This window comes from Vombatus ursinus, unplaced genomic scaffold (genome assembly GCF_900497805.2).
Source record: "Vombatus ursinus unplaced genomic scaffold, bare-nosed wombat genome assembly UNPS02005659.1, whole genome shotgun sequence".
NCBI classification, from domain to species: domain Eukaryota; kingdom Metazoa; phylum Chordata; class Mammalia; order Diprotodontia; family Vombatidae; genus Vombatus; species Vombatus ursinus.
The window spans coordinates 24,738,797-24,760,720 of NW_020945437.1; the positions used below are offsets into that span (position 1 = coordinate 24,738,797).

The window sequence follows — 21,924 nt, forward strand, 5'->3', positions numbered from 1 at the left end:
TTAGAGCTCCCATAACAACAGCAACAACAACTACTACTACTACTAGCATTTATATAGTGCTTTAAGGTAATGTTATTATCATCAGTATTATTATCATCACCATTTTGACAGACAAGGAGACAGGCAGCTGTTTTTGTTATGAGACGCCTTACATTTTTCTACTTTTAATCTTTTATCTTTGTTTTAATATTTCTTGTTGCTTCATGGAATCATTGATTCTAGAAGGCAAAGGATATAGACTTACAGCTAAGAATAACTAACCCAACAAAAATGAATATAATCCTACTGATTCTATTTGGCCCATTCTAATTTTCTCCTATTTATTTCTAGGGTCCACCTTGTTCATCTGTACTGTGTGTTTCATGTACACATACTAAACTTTTTTATACACATATGTGTATCTATGTATGTGTATGTATACATGTATGTATATTTGCTGTGGGCAAACTTTACAGGTCATCCATTTAACTGTATATAATAATCTGATCAATAGACATTCATCCACTTGGTTTTTCCTTTGTAGATACTTAGGCTAAACTTTTTTGAATGGTTACTGATCTCTTACAAGGGGCTCAGCAGTATTCTCGAACTTGGCATAAGCAGCAAGGTGTCATCCACAAAGAGGATCATCCGGAGAGCCTTATCATCCATAGGATCTTCTCCATGGCGGTGGCAAATACCTTTGGTGCAGTGCATCTCTTTATTTTATGCCTCTCCTGATATTTATGATCAAAATATATCTCCTAATGTTTATGATCTTGTATTGTTATCTTTCAAGGAGTCACGAATAATTTTGTTGTATGAGTAGGCAGCTAGGTGGTTCAGTGGATAGAGCGCCAGGCCTGGAGTCAGGAAGACTCATCTTCCTGAGTTGAAATCTGACCTCAGATACTGACTAGCTGTGTGACCCTGGACAATTCACTTCACCCTGTTTGCCTCAGTTTCCTTGTCTGTAAAATGAGCCAGAGAAGGAAAAGGCAAACCACTTTGGTATCTTTGCCACGAAAGCTCCAAATGGGGTCATAAAGAGTTGGACATGACTGAGCCAACTGAACGACAAAAATGGATGGGAGGCACTTTATTGGAAGACAGCCTTTGAGGTAGCATTTTGCTCTACTAAATCAAATTTTTTTTATAATTACCAGATAATAATTGGAATTCTGTGTTTTCTACATCTTTTAGTCAGTTGTGGTCTACTGGGCAATATTGCTTATGAAAGTCAACTTGTTCCCTAGTAATATCCTTATCCAGGAGGCTTTGTCTAGGTTAATATTCTCATAATCAACAAACATTTATTAAGCACTTCCTCTATGCCTTTGCTAGGTTCTAGGGACACAGAGACAAAAATAAAACAGTCTCTGAACTAAAGGAGCATATATGGAAAAGGAAGCTTAAAGGTTGCTAGTTACTGATGTTTTCTCATTTGCCATTTTTATTGGGGGGTAGGAGTAGGATGGTATTCACAATTAACAATTAAGATATATATTTTCCATGTTTTGGCTCTTCTTTGCTTCAGATATCTTATGAGTTGATCCTTCATTGCCCTCACAATTGTCATCTCCAGCATAGTCTAATCTAGCTACTTTTATTGTCTTTTCTCTCTAGTCCTTTTCTACCTCCTCACTGAACACATTACAGACTATGCTGTTAGAATCCAAGTGTGGAGATTGGATTTTCCTTGATCCGTTTTCCGTTTTCACCCTTAAATCCCCTGGGAATGACTGCTTGGATAGTTCTTTTTCTTTAAAATGATTCCCCCTACTTCTGTTTCACATGATGATTTTGGACATTATCTTCCATCATCCTTTTCTGTAAGTTTTTACAAGTAAATTTATATTTTAAACCAGTATTGCCTTTAGCTGCCATCTCTTTCTACTTGAGAAGTGAGTCAAGTGTTTGCTGGCTAAGGTACTTTTATACTCTTTTGGTCTCCTTGTTATGGTAATTGATTAACATTAGTTAAATTTCTATATGGGATTAAATTGTATATATCTATATCCTTTGTTCTGTCTCTTATCCAATTTTTTTTGGGGGGGGGTTGGGCAGTGGGGGTTAAGTGACTTGCCCAGGGTCACACAGCTAGTAAGTGTTATGTGTCTGAGGCCACATTTGAACTCAGGTCCTCCTGAATCCAGGGCCAGTGCTCTATTCACTGTGCCACCTAGCTGCCCCCATCTTATCCAATTTTTGTTATTGAGTCAGGATTGGTTTTTTAATTGCACACCATATCATTTTTCTTTTTTATTATTCTAGTTTTGTATTAATTTTGGTCTTACAACATTGGTAATGATTCTCACAATAACAAGTTGTTTCTTCTCCATGAAAACATAATCAATTTCTTTTTCTTAGACATCATGCAGTGCTCATAATATCCAGCAGCTACCAATTTTCTTCTCAAAGAAAGGATTCATGATATTTAGGCTTAAGGCTTTTCTGTAGTCTATAAACCTTTGACTTCTCATTTTTTCCCTTGACTCATACTTTCTAATGTATTTCTTACAATTCATACCTATTCCCACCATTTCATTAGAGATCATTTATTCTGTATGGGTTAATTTGATTTGAAGAATCTTATAAAGTACCCAGGCAGCTAGGTGGTGCAGTGGATAGAACACTAGCCCTGGAGTCAGAAGGACCTGAGTTCAAATGTAGTCTCAGACACTTGCTAGCAGTGTGACCCTGGGCAAATCACTAAACCCTATTTGCTTCAGTTTCCTCATCTGTAAAATGAGCTGGAGAAGGAAATGACAAACTACTCCAGTATTTACCAAGAAAACCCCAAATGGGGTCGTGGAGAGTTGGACATGACTGAAAGGACTCAACAACACTACAGCATAAAGTCCCTAGTAGAATTTCTCTACCTCTTCCTTTTCTGCATCAGATGTTGGTACATAAACTGCAATTATTTTCATGGTGGTCTTTTTCAAATACTTATTATGAACATTGCAACAATATGAGATGACTAAACATCCCATGAAATAATGTTTTTTGTTGCTTTGGACACAGGATAAAACCAACTTAGCCAAATCACTTCAAGAAGAAATTGTGAATCATCTTACCATTTAGCTGTGACTTTTTTCTTCTGGTTTCATTTATATTGAGATTATCAAGATTGATACAATTCATTTTCTCTTGTACTATGTTTATTTGTTGGTCATTAGATAAGTAGCCTATATTTAGAGTACCAATAGACAAGTTAAAGTTTATAAACTAAAAATTTTGTTATTCACTGCATGTTCCTCTCATCTTTCCACTCTCCCACATCACTGTAAAGGGGGACTGCAAAGGCTTGAGGGCCATTTTGTAATTTTCTTTGTTTCATTGGTTGCTATAGCTAAAGAATTAATCACTAGCCTGCTGGCCTGCTAACGCCACACTTCTCTGTGCTTAGCTAAGCTGGTCCTTGGAAAGAATACTTGACCTATTGCTGGGATCACATTCAAAGCATGGTAAAACCTACCAGAGCTCTTCTCTGCTAATACAGCCTTTAAGAGACAAGGATTGCTTGTAAGCCACAGGAACACATCAGAGTACAAATTTATGGAAGTTTCTCATTTGTAAAATGAAGAGTGGGGGAATATATATGTCTATATAATAGCTCATGTAAAGAGGACCTTGGGGCTTATAGCTGACACAAGCTCAACAGTGTGATGTGACTACCAAAAACATTAATGAAATCTTAGTCTTTGATAATAAAAATGAAGGAGCTGACAGTCACATTTTCTTCTCTCCTAGTCAGACCATATTTAGAGAATGGTGTTCAGCTCTGGAATCATATCATAAGGAAGGACTTTGACAAACTATAATATTTTCAAAGGAAGGTGATTAGAAAAGAGAGGGAGTTAGAAACCCTACCTTGCAATATCAGTTGAAAGGACTCAGGATATTTAACCTGGAGAAGAGAAGACTCACAGGTATAAAAGCTGAGAAGAAAAAATAATTTGCAATTTTACTCCCTATTCCTTTGGAAAGATTATGATTACTTATGATTGATGCCTGTTAAATTTTCTGCTCCCTGAGCATTGTCACACAAAGTCATTTGCCATCCTAGATACTACATTTGGAGGTCTATCCCAGGCATACCCTGGATCTGTTTTACTGTCTCTGCAACCACACAAATTCTCTGGGTCAACATTTGGTTTTGTGCTTGACTCCGTGAAGTGTTCTGTCATAAAACATTCAGAATACCACACAGACGTCTTGAATAAATAAAGGAGATGGAAGGGAAGGCAAAGTGCAGGTATTCCTTTGCTTTGTGGTCTTTGGGAGAGTCATTTAACTTCTGTTTCTTCGTCTTTTGAGAGTTGGACTAGATTGTTTCTAAGGTCCCTTCATGTTCTAATATTCTATGTTCTTTGTTCTAAGGCTTCTTCCAGCTATGGCATTCAGTGTTCTGTGATTCTTTTCATTTCCACGTCTTAGCTGTTAGCTGATCTCTTCTAACTTAAAGGTCTTTTGTAAGGCCTTACCATTCCCTGACCACCATAGAATAAGTCATTTTTGCCTTCATACTTTTGTATACAAAGCTTACACAACCCTAGTTTAGAATACCCTGTCCTTTGCTTTCCTTTTCAAAGCTTATCTGTCCCTAAGGACTAAGAGCAAATCTTGTCTCTATCAGGAAGTCTTTCTTACCCTTCCTTATCCCATTAGTCTTTCTTTGAGCCAGGTACTCTAGTACTAATTAGGTAATAGCATACTAGAACATGTAGCATTATAGCAAGACCATTTGGAATAGAAAACATCTGAGTTCAGCACCATGGAGAGTTCTCCTGAGGTCAATGACTGTGCCTGCATTAGAGAGAGCTCTCACAAAGGTGTAATAAAAAGCTCCAATAATGCGCTGCATAATCCACTTTCCAAAAATGTATTAAGTACCTGTTGTGCAGAGAACTGCAAGAGATGTGAAGTTGAGTTGAGATACTATCTACTTTTAAGGAGTTTTCAGTCTTATAAATGTTTATTACATGTGCTATGCACTTGATTTAGTCATAAAATCTGGCTTTGAGTCCCAGCTCTGAGACTTACTGCATGTGTGACCTTTGGCAAATTATATCCCCTTTTTAGTTCTCAGTTTCTTTATGCAGAAAATATAGGGTTGAACTATGTGATCACTGAGACTCTATCCATAAAGGTTAGGATATTACATAAACAGATAACAATAATGCAAAAAAGCATGCATGTATGCATAAAGGATCTGTGATTTTGTCAGTCTGGGAACTTCTCCATCAGTCCAGCTTCAAACTGTCTCTAACTTAATAGAGAAGTCAAAAGGAGTTGGTTGCCCGAGGCACATAGAAATTAAATGACTTGCTCACATAACTTATATAGGTATCAGATGGATTTGAACCCAGGTCTTCCTGACTCCAAACCTAGCACTTTTCCCACTACATCATGCTGTCACTCAATAATAACGACAATAAATAATAGTTGTATTTACATAGTTCTTTAAGATTTATAAATACTTTCCTCACAACTAATAGTAAAGTATTTTTGGCTTTGTCAGGAAACTCAGAAAGGTGAAATCTATTGTGGTCACACAGCTAGTGTCAGAGTGAGGAATCTACACTGGGTCTTGACTTTATCCACTCTGCCACATTGTGTCTGTGCTTAGATGATCTCTCAGTTCCCTTCCAGTTCTAACAGTATGCAATTCTATTATGCAAAAGTAAAATTTTCTTAAAGTAGACCAAAAATACAGCAAATGGACCCAAATACAACCTCACTTTATATTGTTGTTATTTTGTGACAGACATGTCAAGTAATAGTGTTGACATTATCATCCTGACTTAACAAATTAAGAAACCTGAAGTACAGGAAGGAGAAATTACTTGCCCTTCTTCATACGACATATTCATGGCAGAGATTTCATATTTCCCGCCAGTAGCCTGATGAGCTGAAGGGAACTCTTTTCTATTTAGACACTTTCTTATGCTGCAGGGCCAGTGTTTACTGAAACAGAGCTGGATTCCTAATATCAGAGACCGTTCTCATTCCCCTAAGAGCCTTTGTGTCTGGGTAATACCACATCTTTCAAGCAATGTGGTCCTAATCCTAACCTAATGTTGATCAGATCCCTGGTGGCTCTCTCGTAGGGTCGTTGGTTTTTCCTTCATCAAAGTCTTTCTCTTTAGGAATATTATATTCCCTTGAAGCTGGGTTTAGGGTCTTGTCAAGTGGACCTGTGGTCTGGGACTGGTTAATTCCTTGACTTAGGTTCTCATATTGATACTACCACTGACTTGCTGAGTTCATTGGGTATATCACTTTTCTTCTCCAGATCTCAGTTTCCCTGTTTGCAAAATGAATGGGTTAGACTAGATGATCTCATAGTATTTAAGTTCTTTGCAGATCTGCAAGCTTTATAAACTTCATATTTCAAAGTCGTCAGGTGTCAGAGGCTGACAAAGCTCAGTGAATTGCCTTGAAGAACCATAAAGGATAGGGCCGTAAGATCTCTGGAAGACTTCCAAGATAGTGGATGGAATATAGGTTTCAAGGCTTCTCTGGATCTTTTGCACACATAATTAAGCTGAAATATTCCTATGAGCTAAAAAATAATACTAAGCAATTTTGGTACAGTATATAGACTTAGAGACCATCAGAGCAAAAGGCATGTTAGAATGTAGAATGGCAAAATTGGATTTTACTTTGGAACACAGCAACAAGCTTAGGGCATGCAGCCTTACAGCATAAACATAAAAGCATAGAACAATAATGTCAGAAAAGGAAGAGACCTTGGAATATATATAATGGAATATAACATGGAATGTTTTATCTGGGAGAGACTAACTGGTAGGACCTTGTATATTAAGTGTTAGAACTAAACAGACTGGGGGCAGCTAGGTGGCGCAGTGGACAGAGCACCGGCTCTGGATTCAGGAGGACCTGAGTTCAAATCTGGCTTGAGACACATAACACTTACTAGCTGTGTGACCCTGGGCAAATCACTTAACCCCATTGCCTAGGCGCCCCCCAAAAAAAGAACTAAACAGACTGTCAGACCAGACTTGGAAAGACGTTTGAAACATAGAATGGCAGAGCTGGAAGGTGCTTTAGATACTACTTACTCCAAAGGACAGAAAGTTGCTCAGGTTCACACGGCTGGTAAGTTTCAGAACCAGGTTCAAAAACTATGTCTTCTCAATCCTGTTCTAAGAGCTCTTTTCTCTTGACCAGAGGTGGGGAACCTGTGGCCTCAAGGCCACATGTGGCCTTCTAGATCAGAGTTGGGGAACCTGAGGCCTCAGATGTGGTCCTTTGACTGAATCCAAACTTCACAGAACAAATCCCCGTAATAAAAGGATTTTTCTCTAAAACTTGGACTCATTCAAAAGGCTGTACCCACAGACCTAGAAGGCCACATGTGGCCTTGAGGCTGCAGGTACCCCACCCCTGCCCTAGAACATCCTGCTTTCCTATAAAATTAACTAAAAAATATTTTATTTTTCTTGAATGCTACTGCTTGCGGAAATCAAACTGTAATTAAAGGAGAATAAGAAGGTAGCGCTTCATAAGGTAACTTCTGAACACTCTGAAGGACCTGTGAAAATGTATTATTTTTTCATGACATGAGTTTATTATTGGTGATGCTGTTATGCTGCTCAGCTGTGATTAGGATCGTGTTTTTGGCTCACAAATGGAATGAAAAGAGGGAGTAGGAAAGACAGAGAGCAAGAGATTTACCTGATGTACCTGGGCACAAGTTGGAAGAGAGAGGGGGTGGATGAGGGACCTAAGGAAAATATTTGTATACAAGGAGAATGTGAGAAGGAGAATGCCTTAGATGGAACTAACTGAACTGTGAATAATGAAGGACAGAGAGAAAGGAATAATATCCCCAAGGGGGAGAGAAAGATGGTGCTCATGAAGAGGTGTTGGGTCGTTATAATAGCCACCAGAGACAGATGTTGTGTAGGCCAGCTTGGTGATTTCCAAAACTTGGAATTTGGGATGGTGAATTGTTTGGGTGAAGGTAGAAGCAGCATGTAACTGGCTTTTGTTATGTAGGGGATGACTGATGGGGAGGCAATGTTTGTTACTCAAGAGTGTCAGTAAGCTGATCTGCAACTACAGAGCTTCACAATCATTCTGGGAATGTAACATAAGTGCGTTAGAAGGGCTTAGTGCAGGCTGGACCAGGTGGAGAAATGTTTGGTGGGAAAGAAGAAGCAGGAGGCTGAGTGAGAGGGAGGAGATGAGCAGATCTAAAGCATGAAATTGGTTCTCTATCTACCATGGGAGACAGCATGGCCTTGCTTCATGGATCCAAACTCAGCCTAGGTAATGTCCTATGATTTCAGGAAATACCTTGCTACTGTACCACTTCCCTCAAGATTACCAGTGACTTCCTGATCAGTCTTTTCTTAGTCCTTCTCTCACACCTCTCTTCTGCATTTGACACTTCCTTGTTAATTACTGCCATATTCCTGAAATTCTTTCTTCCCTTGATTTCAGTGCTACTACGTGCCCTAGTTCTTATCCTGTGCAGGTTTGACCCTGTCACCCTTCTACTTAATAAATTCCAGTGGTTTCCTAATGCCTCTAGGTCAAATATGAACTTTTTTTGTGTGGAATTTAAAGCTTTTCACAACCTGGCCCCTCCTTATCTTTCCAGTGTTGTTAGACATTACTCCCCTCCATGCACTCTGTGGTCCAGCCATCCTGGCTTGCTTGCTGTGCCTCACTCATGACGCTCCATCTCTCCTATTTCTGTACCTTTTCACTAACTGTTTCCCAGTCTCTGGAAGGCCGTCCCTTCTTACCTCTACCTCTTGTAATCCCTGGTTTCCTTCAAAATTCAGTCCAAGCTCTGCCTTGTACACGATTCCTTTCCTGATCTCCCCAGCCATTAGTGCCTTCTTTCCCCAAACTGCCTTATATTCGTTTTGTAAATATCTGCATATACTTGTGTTAGTGTATGTTGTCTCCCTTTTAGAATGCAAAGTCTTTGAAGACAGGGACTGTTCGGCTCTTACTTTTATTTCCCCAGTGCTTAGCACAGTGCCTGGCACGTAGTAAAAAAGGTTTGTAAATTGATTGATTGATTAATCCCACCTCATTTATCCTCTCTTCCTTTCCACTCCTTTGCTGACTCCACTTCTTTCTGCCACCTTGAAATGTACATTCCCTGAAGCTCAGTCCTCAACCCTCTGCTTTCTTTCCATTAGATATCATTAGAATAGGTTTAGAGCGGGAAGGGAATAACATAAGCTATCCCTCCTCTTTACAGGTGAGAGAAGCCATGAGAGGTTGGATAACCAGTCCAAGGTCACAGAACCTAAAACTAGCAAAGCTAGGATTCTAGGCCAGATTGTCAGACTCCAAGTCAAGTACCTTTCCCTTTATACCTTCTACCAAATTGTCCCTTGATACCTCAGAATTAATTTTAATTAACCTCCCTTTGGTCCTAATATACACAACTTAGCAAACTCTTATTAAGTGCCTACTCTGTTCAGAGACTCTCTATTTAGAATACTAGGAAAGACCTGAAGATGAACAGTATAGGGGAGGGATTTGGAGGTAAGACATTTACACATATAATTGTTGTTGAATTATTTTGTGTCTGACTCCTCATGACCCCATTTGGAGTTTTCTCAACAAAGTGGAGTGGTTTGCTGTTTCCTTCTCCAGCTCATTTTACAGATGAGGAAACTGAGGCAAAAAGAGTTAAGTGACTTGCCCAGAGTAACACAGCTAGGAAGTGTCTGAGGCCAGATTTGAACTCATGAAGATGTCTTACTGAACTTCAGGCCCAGCACTCTACCCACTGCACTTACAGAATTGCACCAGATAAGGTGTGTGAGAAAGGTACAGACATGCTGAGACATCAGAGGAAGGGATCACTTCTGATTGATGGGGGCAGGAAAAGCTTCCAGGAGGAGAAAATGGAATTTGAGTTGGGTTCTGAAGTAAAATTTCATCATAATGAGATAGCTATAAGGAAAGAGCATTCCAGGCAGAGTTAAAAGCAAGCATAAAAGCAGAGAGGCAGAAGAGGATAGGAAATGTCCAGGGCACAAAAAAGAGTCCAATTTGGCTAGAGAGGAGGATATGGGGGAAATTAATAGGAAATAAGGCTGGGAATTTTTAGTCTGAAAAAGAGGATAATTGGAGAAGACAAAGATTAGAGAGGGTGGATGTGAAGGCTGTATTCAAGGATTTGAAAGGCTGTTATGTAGAAAGGTCATTAGACTTGCTGTGCTTGGTCCAAGAAAGCAGAACTAGGAGCAGTGGGGTCCAGTAGCAGAAAGGAACATTTTGCCTCAGGGTAAGGAGAGACTTAGTAACAATTAGAGCTAGCCCACAGTGTATGGATGGCCTCCAGGGGTCTTGAGCAACTCATCCTTGTAGCTGATGATGTAGAAGTCCCTACTAGTGCTGGCATACTGCTTTGTGTTCTGAAGGTCTCTTCTGGCTCTGCTTATCTGTGTTCTAAGGTTCCTTCACATTTGTTAAGTAGGATTCTACGTGAACTGGTTACTTTGTTACAGATTACAACTCTAGTCTCACATTCCTATAACACAGAAAGCTCTTTGAGGGTTTATTAAATTTCTTTGGAGTTCAGAAGAATTTATGGAAATTTATAGTAACAAAAAGTACATTGTAAAAGTCCAAGTATTTGGGCTTTTGAGGATCCCAAAGAAGCTTTTGAGAATTTGGGGAATTAATCTTTGACTTCTACAATTGGCTTTTGGTTGTAAAATTGTTGTTGTTGTTCAGTCGTGTCAAGCTCTTCATGACCATGTTTGGGGTTTTCTTGGCAAAGATGCTGGAGTGGTTTGCCATTTCGTTTTCCAGCTCATTTTATAGATGAGGGAACTGAGGCAAATGGGGATAAGTGACTTGCCCAGAGTCACACACCTTGTAAGTGTCTGAGACTGGATTTGAACTCAGGAAAATGAGTCTTCTTGACTCCAGTCCCAACACTCTATCCACTGTACCACTAGTTGCCCTGGTTGAAAAATACCAGTGAGTATTGAACAGAGTTTCTGAACTTGTCCTGCCTCTGTCTTGTCCAAAGTTGGAGTGTGAAGTGGGATGCTTTCCTCATTTTAAGCCATCTAGTTACTGGCCCTGGGTGTTCAGTCTTTTTAAAAATTATATCTTTTGTTTTTATGTCAGCTTCTTTTCTAAATATCTCCCTTTCTTGATCTCATGAACCATCCGTTACATGACAGAGAACAGAGAGAAAGCAGTTGATTAAAACAAGCCAATACGTTAACTACATCTGCCATTCTATGAAACATTCCACACAGAGTGTTTATTCTAACATAAATATCTTAGATAAAATACTTTCCATGTCACTCCATGCCCTACTGAATATCCAAGCTCATCATGGTTATTCAGAGACTTCCAGCATTTAGTTGACCAGTCTTATCGTTTTTAAATTCTTGTTAGTTTTCACTCTCCCATATTCATTAATTTTAGTCCCCTATTTGTCAGTTTAAATAAGCCTGGCATATGTAAAGAGTAGGAGCCAGACCCAGGTTCAGATCCCAGTTCTGCAACTTACAGTATTGTGTGACCTCTCTAACCCTACTTCTTTGTCTATAAAAATGGGGCTAGTCGTCCTTGAACAGGGTAATTGTAATGAACATGTTCTATGAACTGCCAAATGCTATAGAAATTAAAGTGTGTACATGGGTATGTTAGTAGAAATTAAAATAATAATGCTATTAAATGGAAGCTCCACCTCTCTTGTGTAAACTTATCCCCCATGTTAATGCCCTCAAAATTTTACGTTACTGATGCAGATACCATCTAGTAGCAAAAGAGAGTACTTTAGGCTCTACAGTACACGGGGGAAAATGTATGTGGTGCTCCCCATTCCTGAGGTTTCCAAGAATGCATTGTAATGGCCCAAACCTGTCCTGGTAGGAAGCAAGATGAACAAGTCACTCCGCGTCTCTAAGATTCGATCTCATCTCTACAGAAGACAGTACTCATAGAACTTGCTTTATAGGGTGGCGCTTACCTGAAGAAGTATGTAAAATACTTTGCAAACCATAAATGCCAGCTATTATTATTATTATTATTATTATTATTATTATCATTTTAGCCAAGTTCAAACAGCAGTACAGGACTAGGACCCAAACCTCCTGAATCTAGTTCAGGACTCTTTGCACTGTATTAATGCTTCTTTTACTATGATCAGTTTGTGTATGAACCTCAGAGAATTGGCTCAGGAAATCATAGACTCAGAATCAAAGACTTATCTTGCGATAGCTCCAGTTTTATTAGTTGGAATGGGCCTTAGAGTGTATCTAGTTCAGTCTTCTTCCCGGTGCAGCAATCTGTTCTCCAGCCTCCTTGACAGAGGCTCATCCAGCATTTGCTTTAATATCTCCTATGATGGGGACCATTCTCTATCCTGAGGCTGTCTATTTCACTGTGATAAAAGACTGGAGTTTTTTCTTAGGTTATCTACTTTGGTCCTGATATAATTCATAAGATTTTAGAATAACAAGACCATAGATTTTTGAAGGGGCCTTAGAGGTCATGCAGTTCAGTCTCTTTATTTCACAGATGAGGATAATGGCTCAGAGGCTAAATAACTTGCCTAAGGTCACACAGGTTTTCAGTGGTAGAACAGTAGATGAATACGTTATACATACATTCGTCCTCTACTTCCTTTCCTCTCACTCTCCTCTACCCTTTTGTAATCTGACTTTCAATTTCAGTCATTTATCTGGTGTGGTTCTCTTCTAAATGACCAGAGATCCCTTAATTGCCTAATCTTATGATCTTCTTTCCTTTTCAAGCTTTCTGCTGTATTTGACACCACTGATCACCCTCTCCTCTTGGATATTCTCTCCTCTCTCGATTTTTCATCAATACTTTTTTCTGGCAAGCCTCCTGACCACTCTTTCTCAGTCTTCTTTGCTGGCTCATCATCCCTTTCACATCTCCTAACTGTGGATGCTCTCCAAAGTTCTATCCTGAGCCCTCTTCTCTTCTCTTCTCCTTCTAAATTCCCATAGGTTTAACTCTTGTCTCCATGAAGATGACTCCAAGATCTAGATATCCATCCCTAGTTCACTAATTGCCTGTTGAACATTTCAAACTAGATGCCCCAGACACATCATTAACTTGTCTAAAACTGAACTCAATATCTTTCTCCCTAAACCCTTCTGTCTTCCAACTGTGAAAGATATTACTATCTTTCCAGTGCCTTGGGTTCCTAATCCCAGTATTATCCATTATTCCTCAGTCTCCCTCAAACATATATCCAATCAGTTGCCAAATCTTACTCTTTCCACCTTCACAACTCTTCTTGTCTTCGACCTCTTGGCTCCAATCACACAGCTACCATCATAATTCAGGTTCTCATTACCTTTCACTTTGAATTGTATTTGGCCTCCCTATCTCAAGTGTCTCCCCTCTTTAGTCCATCTTATATACTGCACCAAAGTAATTTTCCTTATGCTCAAGTGTGACCATGTGACTCCCCTACTCAACCAGTAGTTTCCTATTGACTCTGGCATCAAATAGAAATCCCTCTGTTTAGCTGGCCTTAACCTATCTTGGTAACTCCATTGGACATTATTCTCTCTCCCACACTCTGTGCTTCAAGCAGACTGACCTCTTAATTCCTCATTTCTCCATTTCACATTTCTGTACCTTTGTACTGGTCAACCCTCATGTCTGAAATGCACTGTCTTCCTACCTCTGCGTCATAATGCCCATCTCTTCTTTAATGTGCAGCTCAGGCACTACCTTCTGTAGGAAGCCTTTCCTGATCCCTGATCACACCACTATTGCCTTCCCTTCCAAACTACCTTGAATTTTATTTTGTATGCATACATACATATATATGTATCTATAACTTTATATTTATGCTGTATATATGTACATATAGATTGGTTTTTTAAAAAAATTTCTTTCCAAACTTAAACTCTATAAAGAACATTTCCATACACATAGCAGAATGCAAAAAATGGATTCTATATGAAGCCATGAATTTCTGTATCATACTGCTTGTTTTTAAAATGTATAATAAAATTTAGATTTTCATTTCAAAGCTTTTTTGCTTATCTGTGCTTCTGTTTGATCTTTCTGTTCTCTTCTGTGCATTTTTAAAAAAAGAAATGGTAAAATGGCCCTTGTTTAAGACATCATTATTGCTATCCCCACTTCCCATGACACCCTCCCAGTTCAACACCTCCAGGTAGGAGGTGCCCTTATTAACAAACATAGTCAAGGGAAAGGAATCCACACATTGCCCTGTCCAAAAATACATGTACCTTGTGTCCATCAGCTTTCTGTTTGGAGGTGGGTAATATGCTTCATCATAGGTCCCCTGGAGACATGGTTGTTCTGTTTTATTCATTCTAGTTTTATGTTTTTCAACATTGTTTCTCTTTAGTGTTGTCCTGGTATAAATTCTTCTCCTGGCTCTGATCACTTCACTCTGCATCAGTCCATGGTATTCAGGATTCTCTGAAATCACATCTGTCTTCTTTTCTGTAGTTTCTACCTGGATTTCAGCCTGGTGGGCTGGAGTAGAATGTGGGAATGAGGAGGTCAGCTTCAAGTCCAGGCAGCTTGCTCAGGCTCAGCCACTGTTCTGGATAACCGCTTGTTGGAAATGTTAAAGAAGTTCTTGTCCAGGGATGAGTTGGGTTAGATAGATCCTGCACTACTCAAAAGGAGTCACTTTCATCAAAGTCCCTCCTTTCTGTAGTTGTCAGAATTCCCATTCCCCAAGGTCATTCAGGAAGTTGGTGTCACAGTGAGAACCCAAAGCTGCCAAAGTTCAGTGACTTTTCAAGAATACCAGTGAGAATCATGAAACTGTTGGGGGATTTGACATAGCTGGTATTACCTCATTGCCACACTTCAGTGAGGTTACTCCCTCTCCCGGAAAAGTCCCAGCCTGCTTCACTTGACTACCCACTATATATATTTTTGAATATACTTGTCTTCCCTGTTATAATGCAAACTTAGTAGGGACTACTTTGTGCCTAGCATGGTACCTGGCATGTAGTAGGCACTTAATAAATATTGTTGGTTGATTGATTGATTAAACACAGATTCAAACCGAGGTCATGATGAAGGGGATGGTTTTAGAGAAATCTGTAAAGAGTTGTATGAATTGGTGCAGAGTAAAGCAGGAATGACCAAGAGAACAGTTTGTATAATAATAATATCATGAGGCTCAAATTCTTACAATCTAGCCACTGTTCAGATTCTTATAATCTAGCCAACAGCTCATAGGTGTTTAGATTCCTTAAGAGACTGCCCAATATGACAGATGTTCTAATAAATCTTGTCTTTGGCTGAAAAAATAAAAAAAAATAATATTATGAAGACAAATAACTTTGAACTTAGGCACCTTGATTAATGTAGTGACCACCACAATTCCAAAAGACTTATGATGAAACCTGCTGCTCTGGACTTGGCATATTAAGATCTATGTTTTTTTTTTTCCAGACTTGGCCAATAAAGGAGTTTGTTTTTGCTTTTTGTTTTTTATAACAGGCTTTTGTTTTTCTTGTTTTCTCACTGGGGGCAGAGTGAGGTAGGAAAGAACTTTCAGTCCCAAAACAAAGCAACTTATCTTTTGACTTGCCTTAACAATAGTTTCATCTTTCACAAGGTAGAGAAACCAATAAAGGGAAATTATTTTGCACTGGATGTGATTCTAACAAGTATGGAAGGAGATGCTGGAACCTTGGTGGGAAGTGACCACTAGATTTGTTATGAAAGGTGTGCCTAAAAGAATTGGAAATTGAGGGAATGCCCATCAATTGGGGAATGGCTGAACAAGTTGATATATATAATCGTGACAATACTATTGTGCTACAAGAAATTATGAAAAGAATGGTTTCAGAAAAACTTGGCAATACATATATGAATTGATGCAGAGTGAAGTGAGGAGAACCAGGAAATCATTGTACGGAGTAGCAGCAGTATTTTTTAAGAGTTTAAATATTTTTTATTTAATAGTATTTTATTTTTTCCAATTACACGTAAAGACAATTTTCAATTCATTTTTGAAAGATTTTGAGTTCTAAATTTTTCTTCTCTCCCTCCCCTCCTTCCCTAGATGGCAAGCAATTTGATATAGGTTATACATGTGCAATCACAGAAAACATATCTCCACATTAGTCATATGACTAAAGAAGAATCAGAACAAAGGGGAAAAGCCACCAAAAAAAAGTGAAAAAAAGTATGCTTCAATCTGTATTCAGACTCCATCAGTTCTTTCTCTGGATGTAGATAGCATTTTCCATTGTGAGTCTTTTGGAATTGTCTTAGATAGTAGCAGCAATATTGTTACCATGATCAACTGTTAAAAACTTAGTGCTCCGATCCAGTACAATGACCCAAGACAGTTCCAAAGGATTTGTGATGAAAAATGCTGTCCACCTTCAGAGAGAGAACTGATGAACTCTGAGAGCAAACTTTCTTTATTGTTCTTGCTTTTTTTGTAGCATGACTAATATGGAAATGTTTTGCATGATTTCATGTGTATAATTGATGTCATATTGCTTACCTTCTCAGTGTGTTGGTTAGGGGTGAAAGGGAGGGAGAAAATTTAGAACTCAAATTTAAAATTTGTAAAAAAAGAAGTTAAAAATAAATAAATAATAAACTTAAAAAGAAAAGAGATATGCTTAGTCTGACATGCAGCTAGATTTTGGGCCAGTAAGGGTTCAGAGAGAGATTAAGTAGGATCCTATAGAATTTCTGCCCAGAAAGCTCTGTAGAGTTGTGAAGCACTCTAGAATGAAATTCTGAAGACACAGAGAAAAGTAATTAACAAAAGATGAGTTTCCTAAAAAGACTGTTGTGCATACGTGGGAAACTCATGAAATAGCTTTTTTTAAAAGACAGGTACAGAAGTTGGAAGCAAGGTCAAGTAGCTGTGGAGGGATATGAAAGAATGGCACAGTTCTGTAAAGGTGATTCCTATAAAGGGAGGCTGGTGAGCAAAAGTAAGAACAATGAAAAGAGATGCGTGTTATCTAGCCACTTTGTAGAAAAGAGAAGGAGCCAAGATGACATAAGGCCAGTGTGTGGGCGGATGGGACCATAGTGCGCAAAGATAGAGCTCCCTAATTCTTAAGTTGTTTCTGTCTTCTCTGCCATCCCAAAAGATATTTGGACTGGAAAGGACAGAACAAAAATGGCTACTAAAGAGTTGATGGAGATAAGTGAGTTAGGAGATAATTAAAGAGCCTGGCCCATAAAAACTAAATCCTCAGGTGCGGAAGAACTAGGGAATGTGATTGCTGAACCATTGACAGTGACATTGGAAGGATTCTGGAAAAGAGAGACATAGATACATAGAGCATTTGTTAAGCAGTTACTTTGTGTTAATTACTGTGCTAAGTATTAGGAATACAAATACAAGTGAAAAAAAGACAGCTCCTAGCCTCAAGAAACTTATAAGCTGGGGGGAAGGCAGTACCAAAGAGGGAGCTCTTAAGAGGGGAGAGGGGCTAGAATTGGGGCAAGGTGGAAAAGTCTGGGGAGTTCTTCAAGAAATACTGGTTTTGTGAAGGAATTCACCAAACAGAGGTGAGGCCGCAAGGTGTCACAGCATCTTCAAGGTGAGAACAGGGTTGGTGTGAAGATAGAAGAAGCTAGAGAGTCAGGAGCAGCCGGGAGAGAAGAATGGGAAAGGTATTGTCAAATTGGGGAAGGCTAGATATTCTAATAAAAAACAAAAACAAAAACAAAAACAAAACAAGGTGGAGGAGGGGGAAAAGAGTGGAGTATGCAAACTAGAGAGGCAAAACATGTAAGGTAGAAACTTTCTGATGATTAGGGGACTCTGAAAATAGAACAAATTCCCTTATGAGGAAGTAGGTTCCCATCAGTAGGGGTTGTCAAGCAAAGCTTGGATGACCACTTGTCAAGTATGTTGAAGGACAGAATTCTCGTTCAAGTATGAGCTCTTCTAGATGGCCATCGAGCTCTCCTTCAACTCAGAGATTCTATACTTATCTGAAAATGCTGTGTTAAGATCTGAGAAGAAAGGTTGTTACCAGTGGGGGAAAGGTTTGAGGGTCAAGGAGGAATCAGAGGAGGCAGTATATATAATAATAAAAAATAGTAATGACAGTGACTAACATTTACGTAGTACTTCTAAGATTTGATCCTTGTAACAACTCTGGGAAGTAGATGATATTATGTTTATTTTACAGATGAGGAAACTGAGGCAGGCAGAGGTTAAGTGACTTGCCCAGGGTCACACAGCTAGTAAGTATCTGACGCTGGATTTGAACTGAAGTCCTACTGACTCTAGGTCTGGTGCTCTATCTACTGTGCCACCTAGCTGCCTGTTTCCTCTTAGATGATAGAGAATAAAGCCCTTGTTTAAAGCAATGTCATACTGTTCCTTGTACCTTCCTTTCTTGCCTCAGCCCACCACAATTAGGGATTATGATTTATTAGCTCCTTTTAATTTATGTATCAGCAAGTTGTACATATTAGTAAATTGTAAGAAAGGAAGCCTGAGTTTGCTTTGAACAAGAGCTGCTTCATTAATTATCAGCCCAGAAATAGAGGATCTCTTCATTAGTTCCTTTCAGGAAGCATTAGGAATTCTATGCAGTCTGAACCTATTGGACAATATGAGCTGAAGCCATTTCAGTGTTTTTAGTGAGTTCACTTAGAAACTTGCATCTGTAATGTCCTCTCTCTTCCTAAAGAAAATATTAAATGTATAATGAATTTCTGGTCTGGGATAGGGGCTGCCTCACAATAGAAGGAGACATTTTTGGTGTAATCTTTTCATTCATAACAAGCATTTCAACAAACATTAAATACCTTCATTATAAAAGGCCCATGTTCAGCATTGGGGAGATGACATTGAAACACAATAATCCCTGTCTTCAAGGAGATGACAGTTTAATAAATGGGATATGACAGGTACAAATAAAAAATGATGGAAGGTAGAGGCTAGAGAACAGTCCATGGGGGAAAGACCCAGGAATCTCAAGTCATTCACCAGAGAAGAGTCGAGAGTGATGGGAGATACAAGAGGGAAGAAGAAGAGGCATTGGAATAGTAGCAATAGTGAAAGATGTTTATTCACCCAAGGATTGCTGGGGATTAACTATTTTGAAAGTCCACCCTGTACATATAGGGCTTAGGAGCCACATCTGGCACTGACAGCTCTTCTGGGTGTTGATTTATAGATGATCTTTAAGGGCCTTCTAGCTCTAAACCCTGTAGTTCTGTGATCTTGTGTGTATGTGTATGTCTTTGTCCTTCTATGCACACATATATATGAAGAAGCTTTCAAGAGAGGAAGCTTTTTTTTCCTTTGAGGGTAAGCTCATGTAACATGGACAAGTAACATGTCCAGCTTTTTCCTTAAAGCCATCTAGTTTGACCTTCCCTGCTGATGCCATTTCCTTGGCCCAGTTGAATCCATCTGTTCTTGATTTCTTATCAGAGCAGAACACTTTTAATGAGGCAGTAAGGCACAGAAAGGTGAGAGAATGTTCTTGAGGCAGTTTGAAGTATGTGTATGGAGTGTTTATGGAGGACTAAAACCTCTGGTGTAAGGCTGCCCATCCACCTTTGGTGTCCACCGTCAGCCAGCTCTCACCTGTGGCTCCAAGAAGCTGTAGCATGTTCAGCAGCCACACTCCAGTAAAACTGTCTCAGCAGATGGGTTAAACCAGATTAAGGGTAACCAATGGGCCTCAAACCCATCAATGAGTTAGGGGGATGTCTACCCCAAGTAGGTGAAGACTTCCCTGGGCAGAATAGGCAGATGAGAACAAATCCTCCATGAAAGCCACTGAAGCAGGCACGGTGGAGCACTTTGAGGTTGAAGACGCCAAGATCACCCATTGCATCCTGGGCCAGTCCTGACTTTTGTCTTGTCACTGGCCTTTGATGATTCTGGCTGAAGACTTTGTGCAGCTCTGCCTCATTTAAATCCAATTCATGCATAAGTCAAGACATCACGCCATGATGTGATGGGTCCTCTTGGAACAAAGAACGAACAACAACAATGTCCACTGCATTTTATTCTTCTCCTGATCTGAAATGCATGATTGCACAGTGGTGAAAGCACTTTCATACAGTGCACCCTCACCAGATGGGAGATTCAGGGCCAGCGGTCACCTTCTATCGGGACAGGAGAGAGATTGCTAACACTTCGGACACAAAGCCCTATCAGTAATCCTCTTGAGGTGCCTGCCACATTTCTCAACAAAAATTCACCTCAAGAATTGTGCTGTGTTATTGTTGAGCATTTAGATCAGATTACAAGTCCTCAGCCTCTGTCACCCGTTATAGACCCTACTAGTTTGAAATTGGATGGGTGGGTGGGTGGGGTAGGGAATTGCCTTTTAGTCATGTTGCTTGTTTTTGTTGTTGGTTTTTTTTTTTTTTTAGTGTTTTTAGAGTGCTGTTATCCTGAGAGCTCTGTGAGACACATTGTACAAATTACTACACCAATTTTATAAGTGAGAAACTGAGGCTAGGAGGATATGGTGACTTCCCCATGATCACACAACTAGTAAGAGCCAGAGGCATGAATTTAACTCAGATCTTCTGACTATAAGTCCTAGTTGGTCATTGGAGAGACAGGGCTGTGATATGACAAAGAGCCCCTCTCTGCAGCTGCATTTTGACAAAAAGCTAGGGTGTGTTGGCCACGTTTCCCTTCAAGTCAACTCAGCAGTCCTTGGACAAACAGGCATCTCTCTTCACTACCATTATTCCTCCTCCACCACACCCCCCCCCACTCTCCTTTCTTTGCCTCCTGTGGCTCCTTTTGTCTGGCAAATAGCTTGAGGCTCCTCTGATCCTTTTGAAACTTCACGGCTGAACGCAACTAAACATTTATTAAGCACCTTCTGTGTTCAAGGCACCAGTGTTTTACCACCAGTGTTTCTCCTCCCATGCTGTACGTGTAGGGACTGAATCCTAATAAAAGAGCCCATCTATTATTCTGATCCCTTTTCTGTATCTCTTATTTATGTTTCTCCTACCCATTGTCACTATAATTGAACTTTGGGGGCTGTTCTGGGACTCGTAGTCAAGACAACTAAGGCTGTTTCCCAGCTGGTAGCATTATTGGAATGTGACACTTCTCCTTTGTGTCTTCTCCCTTGAATTCTCTAACAAAACCAGAATCTTGTGAACTCAGTATCTTCAGATATTAACAATAGGATATCTTGCTAGATGACACCCAATAAATTACCTGCAGATTTCCTCTTCCAGTAGGGACATATTTATTACCCACACATAACTGACTTTTCTGTATGCTCTGTGAATCAGAGTGAAACGTGGATCTGCTCACCTCTAGCACTTCTGTTGTGGGCAGAGTTCTTTGCCCTTGCACTAAAGACTCCAGACTGTTTTTTATTTTGCATTTCTTCTCTCTCCTCCACTGCTGTTAGCTGTGAGCACTTTCCTCCTCTGGGGCAAAGTATATGGGCTTTATTAAGGTGATCTGATGCTCTTTTTTTTGGGAGGGCTTATTTGTGGTTTCACACGCTGCTTGCCAGAGTTGAGGTGGCTTGAAATCCGACAAACATATGCAGATTAGGAGTCTATCATTCTATTTTTACAGGGGAAAAGTAATACAAACTAGAATTTGGTGACATTTTTTGTCATATGGAAATTTTCAGTGGAATTTGGTTTTACTATAATAGAATTGGATCTGTGCCTTGAATGTGTATATGTGTAAGGTTCATGTAGTATCTGACAGATGGGTAAAGGCTAATGTTGGATACACCACAAAATTGCTTCTTCTTTCTGATTATCTCCTTGTTAATCTCTGTCTTCTCTTTGCAGGTTACCCTACTGGTTACCCAACAGCTGCCCCAGCCTACAACCCCAGCTTGTATCCAACGAATAGCCCAAGCTATGCTCCAGGTAAGGAGGAGGCAGAGAGTTGTTTTGTGGGGATAGGACGATGGGTGTAAAACCCCTGTAGTCATGCTG

General features: G+C 39.6%; 1 protein-coding gene across 7 annotated transcripts in view; it reads left to right on the forward strand.

Annotated features, from left to right (window-relative positions):
- The window catches only part of FAM168A (family with sequence similarity 168 member A), a 185,583-nt gene that overhangs the window by 119,025 nt on the left and 44,634 nt on the right, over positions 1-21,924 (forward strand). For all 7 annotated transcript variants that reach the window (XM_027848109.1, XM_027848111.1, XM_027848113.1 and 4 more), the window contains one exon: positions 21,775-21,855. In XM_027848109.1, the coding sequence (XP_027703910.1) occupies positions 21,775-21,855 (81 nt within the window). The remainder of the gene's footprint in view (positions 1-21,774; positions 21,856-21,924) is intronic.